The sequence below is a fragment of the Berghia stephanieae genome, chromosome 13 (assembly GCF_034508935.2).
Source record: "Berghia stephanieae isolate SIO BIC M18660-M18661 chromosome 13, UCSD_Bste_1.3, whole genome shotgun sequence".
NCBI classification, from domain to species: domain Eukaryota; kingdom Metazoa; phylum Mollusca; class Gastropoda; order Nudibranchia; family Aeolidiidae; genus Berghia; species Berghia stephanieae.
The window spans coordinates 31,144,679-31,153,053 of record NC_088372.1 but is presented as its reverse complement, the minus strand read 5'-3'; the positions used below and the strand labels follow the sequence as shown (position 1 = coordinate 31,153,053).

Below are 8,375 nucleotides of genomic sequence, written 5' to 3'. Positions count from 1 at the left end.
AGATATCCGGATATAAAACCAGCAGGATTCAAGCAAACAGAACGGCTATGACATATGACATGACGGGAGACGTGGCTTACAGAAATATCACTCAAGTAAGCGGTAACACCACGCACATCAGACATAATAAGGCCGGTAGAGGCAGCACCATCTCTAGAAAACGAAGGATCCGCAACTTCAGAAAGAAAGGCAGGAGAGGGCGCGGGAGATTGGCGAAAGGAAAAGGCAAAAGGAATCGTAACAGAAATCCATCTGGGGTTTCCGTTATAAAAAGATTTCGTAACCGTGGTAGAAACAGAATTGCAAGAAATCGTAGAAAAAAGAAACCATCGCCAAGACATAGAAATGTTACAGATCCTCAAAACGAAATTCATGATAGAGGAAAACATACGGTCAATGTGACATTGGCTGGTTCTACTTCCGGTGGAATGCAAAGCACAAATCACAACGGTGACAACAATTTCACATCTGTAACACCTACTAAAAATGCACTTTACACAACAAAGTTGGTTCGAAAACCAATCGTTGACTCAAAGACTACGTTTAAAATGGCTGAAGTTATCTATAACACTGATAGCTCAAATTATGACTTTGAACTTTCTACCTATTCCTACACACCGAATAGAGATACAGTAACTGCATATACCAAAACCGGACTCACGACTCAAACTGATACTGATACCTCTACGCCTTCAACTTCAGACATGATAAAGATGCTTCCTGAACACGATCTGGAAAACAATATCGAGAAGGATCCTAACAACCCATTTGAGTATTATTACGTTGCCTTCAGTCTACCAAAAGGACCGGGTGGGAGGTCAGCAACGGTATCTTCTTCCAGTGCCGCATATTTGGAGATGTCTACAACAGGTTCAAATAACTTACGAACGAAGAAAGAAAAATTAAAGGGAATTCCTCGGTCAAACGGATCTCCGTCAGCCCCTAAAATGTACAGTTTTCAAATAATATTGGTTATGTTTTTTATGTTACTAATGATCTAAAGAGGACAGGGTAATGAATGAATTGTACAATCTGATGTAAGAAAAAAAAACCGTGAGCTTTTATATAGCGCAATATCCACTAAACGTGCTCAAAGCGCTTTATGTACATAATATTATGTGGTCATGGCCAATATTATAATTTGCGTTTCATAATATTATTCCATGATATTTTGTGTTAAAATAAAACTTATTTAATTTTTGAAAAATTGCAAAGTTACTTTGTTCCTTTTCTCCCTTTTTTACTTTTCTTTTCATTCTATATTTTTACTTTTAAAAAAAAAAATCATTATTACTGGGAGGGTGGGGTTTGTTTGTTTGTTTGTTTGTTTGTTTGTTTTTTTGTTTGTTTTTTTGTTTGTTTGTTTGTTTTTGTTTTGTTTTTTGTTTTATTTTGTTTGTTTTGTTTTGTTTTTGTATTTTGGTACTTTTTAAAAGCTGTTCTATTCATATTTATTTTCTTTACTCATTCGGATGGAATTTTTTTTTCTTTTTAAAAACGTTTTCTCTTTATTAACAAAACACGATGAATGAAACACTAATGGCGAATTCGCCGAAACGTCCACACTATCTGTTTTTTTTTTTTTTTGTTTTGTTTTTTTTTTGTTTTTTTGTTTTTTTGTTGATTAAATTGAAACTTCAATTCAATTTCATATTGTTATTTATTTCTTCGAGATTCAAGCTGCAACATTTTCATTATTCAGTTTTGCACGGAGATAAAGAAAAGACTCTCGTTAAATACATTATTATTGTATAAGTCTTTTGTCAGCACTCCGCTTGTAGATGTTGATTACATTTCACCGAAATACCTACAAGGTAAGATAACGATATAAAGTCTCTCCTGACATGAGACACAAATAGAAGCACACTCTTGTTACCCTTGCAAAGGCTGCATATCGATTGTGCACATATTAATAATTTTTATCCATCTACGCAGACATAGCCAATAAAGCGGAAATGATATGAGCCCGGTAATTAAAACGCACCGCGGTATGGTCTTTGCTTTTTATCGCGAATGTACATGTTCGACTCCTGCCTCGCTGTGTGGCCTTGAGTGAGCAAGGAACCTCGCTGTTACTCAGTTTACGGCGCTGCGCTGCAGTTTACTTCTTAGTGATTCTAGATTTCCCTTGGAATAGCCCTAAGCACAAAATTTCCCCTTGGATATGAATAAAGCCAACAAATGAAAACCCACGGGATAATTATTTCTTGAATTATGGAAAATTTTAATTTTCGAACTATTGATATAACGAACTGAGGTTGTACTGAACTGTACGGACTAGACTCTATTGGATGCTATTAAATTGGTTGTTGCGGATTAGATTCCATTCATACAGGCCCGAACATGGATAATAACAGCACAAATTCGGATCTTTGTAAAGCAATAATAAAATGTGCAAACTTTGCAGCGGTAAAGCATAAAGATCAACGTCGAAAAGACTCGGATAAGACTCCCTACATCAACCATCCAATCGGTAAAAAAGAAAAAGTAGGCAGTGCTGCCTCTTGTTTTACTTTGTTTACGCACGAATGATCGGGACCTTTCAACTTTTAAGGAACTAAATATGGGTTCCAACGGCGCACCTCTTTAAACCTTGGCTGTTCTTGATAACGAAATGCTTATTTACATTACTACTGCGTATTTCACGGCAGAATCACTATTCGCAATAGTAAAAGTGCACTCCCGTCTCTGAAAACTGAAAATTAGTCTTTGTCCCCTCACTGTGTTTTCTCTGCGTGTTGTCGATTGGCTTGGAGTTGAATGAGAGTGTGTCAGTTTAAGAAGGAAAGAAAAGGAGGGATGATTGAAACATTTTGTGTGACTGGGAATTGAGATTTTGAACGTTTCAACTTTTCTTTCAAGTCTGAAACTTGACAAGATCGTGTTTTGTTTTGTTTTTGTTACCTCAACCAACCCACAATTTCCCTGTCCCCACCTCTATCTTGAAATCTATTAGCTCATCTGTCAGACTACTTTAATGAGAATAGTTCCGTCCCCGTTTATTGTTTTATTTACAGTTAGTAATATAAATATTATAAAGGTACAAGGACTCTCTCTCTCTCTCTCTCTCTCTCTCTCTCTCTCTCTCTCACACACACACACACACAAACACTCTCGCCTTGGCTTATGACCCATATCTCAGTGCTTCTGCAAATAATAGAAGTTACCATCAATAAACTACCTCTACTACTATAGCCACTATCACATCATCATTACTACCACAGCAACCTCCACATCGTTTTCAAAACTATAGCAACCACCACCACCACCTTTAGGTACATCATTACCCTCCTCCTCGTCATCATCGCTACCACCGCCACCACTACAACCAAAACCATCACATCATCATCATTACTACCACTACCACAGCTACCACATCGTTATCAAAACTACAGCAACTGCCACCACCATTAAATCATCATCATCATTATCCTTATAGTCATCATCACTACCACTACTACATCATCACCACTCCCACTACAATCACAAACCACCACATGAATCTATAAGCCTGTAAGGGCGTGTAGTTGTAGCTACTTCTTTCTAGAGTGACATAGAAGTGGTTCATATTTGACTCATTCCAGGTGGAAGAAGCCCCACCCCCAAAGCTACCCTCTCAATTCTTGCTCTGTTTAACTATTCTTCAACCAAATCACTGAACCCTTTATATGTGTAAAAACGCTAAAAAAATTTACAGAACAAAGTATGACCAATAGAAATTAGTCAATCAAAAATAACAAAAGAGTCTGGACAATAATTTTACACAAACTCAGTTGATTTGGAATGGATTTCATTTTCATATCTGTGTCTACACATATTTAAAATTATTATCTGAACCAGCGACCACCTGAGTTCTAGCCCTTCGGTCTTGTACCATGACGTAGAAGTTAGACGTCTTGTGTAGTTGTTCCAGGTGACTATAAAGTGTGTTACTGATGCTTGGATTTGGTGGGAGGAATGTGCATCCCCAGGTCTTCAAGAGGTTGACATTCAAGCAAGTGGTGTGTTACTGTTTCATTGGGGTGTTGACATAGGGGGCAGGAAGGGGATGTGTCTTTTGTAATTTTGCTTAAATGGTTGTTGAGCGGTATGTGTTGTGTTCTTAGTTGAAAGATGATGCTTTGCTTGTGTCTTCTGACCTTATTTAGGCAATCAGTCTTTACAGGAGTGGTCATATGGGAAAACACATATAAAAAATTAAGAATAAGAGGTTTTGTAACATGTTTTTATGTTGGCTACATTTGTGTTTTTTTTTGTACATGTTTTTATGTTGGCTGCATTTGTTTTTTTGTATCTTAATATCAGTTGTTTTTTTTGGGGGGGTTTTTGTTTGTTTTTTTTTTTTTTGGGGGGGGGGGGGGGTTCATCTTATACAGTTCACTTAATCACACACTCTGCTTATACGCTACACATTACAGAAAAACAGAATTTTTTATATATAATCGCTCCGCTTAATCGCACACTATCTCCGCTTAATCGCTACACCTTGATTGCAGTGACAACCAAGAGCCATATAAAACCAACGAAGCTGTTCCCGTTCCACCCAATTTTTCGGCCAAAGCATTTGATCAATTCCTTACAAAGGACAACAATATACCCATCAGCAGTGAAGTGACATCTCAGGAGCTCTGTTCAGCTACACAAAAGACAAGGCCTAGATAAGGAAGACGAGGATGATTCATCGGAATGTGACAAACACTGAAAAACTTGACATGGTGGAAAAACAACACCGCTAAATCTAAGAACGCTTGGCAGGATTGGAGACAAGTGTTTATAAACAGTTTACACAGAATAGAAAGCAATCAACGCTTCACGATTATCGTTTTTATAAACAATAATGTCCCATTTTGCTGTCGCTAAAACATGTGAAAGACAAGAAAAAAAGAAAAAAAAAACAAGAAGAAAAAGAAAATAATAAACAAAAAACAAATAACCAAAAAAAAAAACAAAAAAACAACAACCAATTTTGTTTAATTAAATAGAAATTAAGAAACAAACATTCTAATGGGACTTTGTCTTGAATATGACGGCCCTAAGCCTGTAGAAAACCCAGAAGGGAAGGTCCTACATGAATTGCATATGAAAGCTGCTATTATTAGCTTCTCCGCTTAATCGACACATTAAGCTGAACTCCCAAGGGTGTGCGATTAAGCGGAGTCAACTGTACATATTCAAATCTTTTATCGATGCTCATTAAAACTTGCATCAATACAGGTTATAGTATAACCCATGAAATGAAAACCGTAATAAAAGACTCTCACATTAATTATCTGCAATATACATTGATTCTTCTATATTTTCCAACTCAAGGTGTCGCCTACATTCTCACAGAGGAGGCTGGAGTCACAGATCTTGGAGTGATACAGGTAGGTAGGAAAATAAATTAAACAAAATGTGACATGTGATATAAGATAGGGCACTGGCCTTACAAGCAAAGGGATCAATAATTAATCTTCGTTTCAGGCAAGTTTTAACCCCTTTTCCACCCAGCAGTTATTGGGCAGCTGGGTCTGTTAGTCCTAGTGAAAAGCACTTGATGAATTCTAGAATTCTGTTTAAAGTGTAGCAAGCGATAGCTACTTTGCATTTAAAGTTAGAGAAACTGGGATAAGTTCCAGCTCCATGGAGTCCTATTGTTACAGAAACTGGAATAAACTGGCTTAATGTGTGTGATGGGTGTAAAAGCTCTACCAACTGTGTTGTAAGGACCTCTAACCTACACCATTGCCTTCTCCTTAATTTGTCACTTTGATTTTATTTTTTTTTCAAATTAAATATGGGTCTGTCTTCTATCTCTTTGTTTCGTGTTCAATGTTTCTTTATTGGGCTGCGTGGCTCAGTGGTACGGTCTTTGCTTCCTACCCGAAAGGTACCGAGTTCAATCACCCGCCGCTGCATTGTTTGGCCTTGAGCAAGTCACCTCGCCCTAGCTCACTTTGCGGCGCTGCTCTGCGGCTGATGCCTGGGTTATTCCAGTCTTCCCTTGGAATAGACCCTAAAGACAAATTTCCCCTTGGGGATGAATAAAGGGAATTTATAGAAAGTACTATTATTCAGTCAACAAATGTATGTCATGTCAAGGACAAGCAAAATCAGTTTTTGAAAAATGGAAAAATTGTTTATGTGTAAATGATAAACAGGAAGCATTTCTTTTGGTAAGTTTAACTGTGTTACTGGAATTCACGCTTTTAAATTATCAAGTTTTCCTCTACTTTATTGATCTTTTTGTTTAATTAGTTTTCAGTTTAACTGGATTTTATTGTTTTTCTTCATGTGAAAACCAGTTGTCTCATTTGCAGAGGTCCGATGGCTTTCAAAGGACTACTTTTTACTGCAAAAACTTAATAATCCAATTGAGATTATTTTTTTTTCGCTCATTGTTATGAGTAGGACTACATGGAAATGTATCTTAATCTTCCTTTCCTTTCAGGCAGCTCTCCTCCATGATACAGTAGAAGATACAGATACAACTTTTGAGGAAATATCCAAGGAGTTTGGTGATGATGTTATGAGTGAGAATCCTCTTTTTGTCTGTTTTTTATTTAGCATTCTACGGTGTCAAAATTGCATTGAACAATTTGATATACATTCAAGAAAGTTGCGGGAACAGTAGAAATAGTTTGAAGAAGGTGTGCTTTGAAGATTATGTAATTTCATCAGCTCCATTCCAGTGACCGTCAGATACAAATACAAATCCATGAATTATAGTCTTTATTGTTTGTTGTTAATTAGTCTTAGTTTTTTGATTGACTAATGGGGACGAATTATGTTTAGAGTCTCAATTATTACAGCACAAGGGGTTATGCTCCCACTATCATAGTATCAGCCACTGACCCTCATATTGGCTGGCTCTATAGAAACTTGAAACAAAAAAATCACGGACATAAGACAAATTGTTGGACAACTAAATGAGTTGGATTGACAAAGCCAAATGAGCACTTTCGTGTTCCTTTAAATAAAATATTTAATGTTAATACATTTGTTTCATAGACCAAATTTTGTCTCATTCGAGGCTTGTTTATTTATTTTACAATACAGAAATTTTCCTATAAAGTTGTCTCTTAAAGTATGTTGGTCTCATGTTGCTTTTCTACCAATGACAAGCTCATTATTCAAGAACTGCTAGAACGAACCTATATATTTATATATATATATAAAAGTAAAGGCCTGTAACATCGATGTAGACTGACTCCATCATTGTGGTAAATATTAAAATTATATATATATATATATATATATATATATATATATTATATATATATACAACAATTGAACTGAACATGACATGTTTTTCAGAATCAAAATCACCTTGAATAATACTGATTTGAATCCACTCGAATAACACTGATTTCTTGTACTCTTATACCATTTTTCAGATCTTGTTAAAGATGTAACAGATGATAAGACATTACCAAAAGCGGAGAGAAAAAGACAACAGATTTTGCATGCACCCCATGCATCAAATCGAGCAAAATTGGTAAAATTAGCGGACAAGTTGTATAATCTTAGAGACCTCAATCGATGTTTGCCGGATGGCTGGACAAAGGAGAGGGTTGAAGAATATTTCAATTGGTCTGTTCAGGTTGTAGCAGGTCTTAGAGGTGTCAATGGGGCTTTAGAGAAACAGTTAGATGATTTGTTTAGGGCTAGAGGTATCAATGTAGGAGCTGTGGAGGAAACGAGTTAGTTAAGTTTAAGAACATTATTTATGTCTAAGGCCTGTGATTAAAATTTTACATGTAAAAAAGGAGTGCTCAGGAAATTGGAGAGAGAGAGAGAGAGAGAGAGAGAGAGAGAGAGAGAGGGGGGGGGGAGCAAATGAGAGAGTCAGAGAGAGAGAGAGAGTGAGTAACCAAGGGTTTGAGTGAAGAAAGGAAGATGGATTGTTTGATTTTATTTCATCATCAATCAGATATCAATAAAAACTTGTATAAAATACATTTCTCATTGTACAACATATAAAGCAAGTTTCTCTTGATCCTTTTCTTTCAAAAGTTCAATCTAAGAGTTCATGTAAAGTATTCATTTTTTTTTTTTTTTTGGAGAAGCCTGTATACAGTCTGTCATCCCATCAGGTAAACTCCGTGACTGTGATGTAACGGTGGTGGCACGTAAGATACCACATTGTGGCTTGTAATCAATCAGACGGTCTGAGATTCAATCTGCAATCAAAGTTACTTTTTTGTTATGGATTTTGTCATTTATTTTTCTCTCAGCTTTTTCGAGTACCTACTTTATCATTCACACTTTTTTCATTCTTATATATAATATTACTTTTCTACAATTTACATTACCATAGTCAATGTTGTTCATATAGCCATAAGCCCTTAGGCTCATGGAATAGGAGCTTGTCTTAGTATCTGTAGTTTAAAAAA

At 36.2% G+C, this 8,375-nt stretch overlaps 2 protein-coding genes across 5 annotated transcripts in view; both read left to right on the top strand.

The window, feature by feature from the left end:
• The window catches only part of LOC144958484 (uncharacterized), a 14,844-nt gene extending 13,637 nt beyond the window's left edge, over positions 1-1,207 (top strand). For all 4 annotated transcript variants that reach the window (XM_078890464.1, XM_078890466.1, XM_078890465.1 and 1 more), the window contains one exon: positions 1-1,207. This exon is cut by the window's left edge and continues 373 nt beyond it. In XM_078890464.1, the coding sequence (XP_078746590.1) occupies positions 1-1,001 (1,001 nt within the window). In that variant the 3' untranslated portion in view covers positions 1,002-1,207.
• A 1,034-nt stretch (positions 1,208-2,241) lies between these two features.
• LOC144958599 (guanosine-3',5'-bis(diphosphate) 3'-pyrophosphohydrolase MESH1-like) lies at positions 2,242-7,902 on the top strand. The gene is made up of 4 exons (XM_078890683.1): positions 2,242-2,473; positions 5,311-5,366; positions 6,431-6,512; positions 7,377-7,902. Exons 1-4 carry the CDS (start codon positions 2,344-2,346, stop codon positions 7,685-7,687), a joined length of 579 nt encoding a protein of 192 aa, XP_078746809.1. The 5' UTR covers positions 2,242-2,343; the 3' UTR covers positions 7,688-7,902.
• The last annotated feature ends 473 nt before the right edge of the window (positions 7,903-8,375 follow it).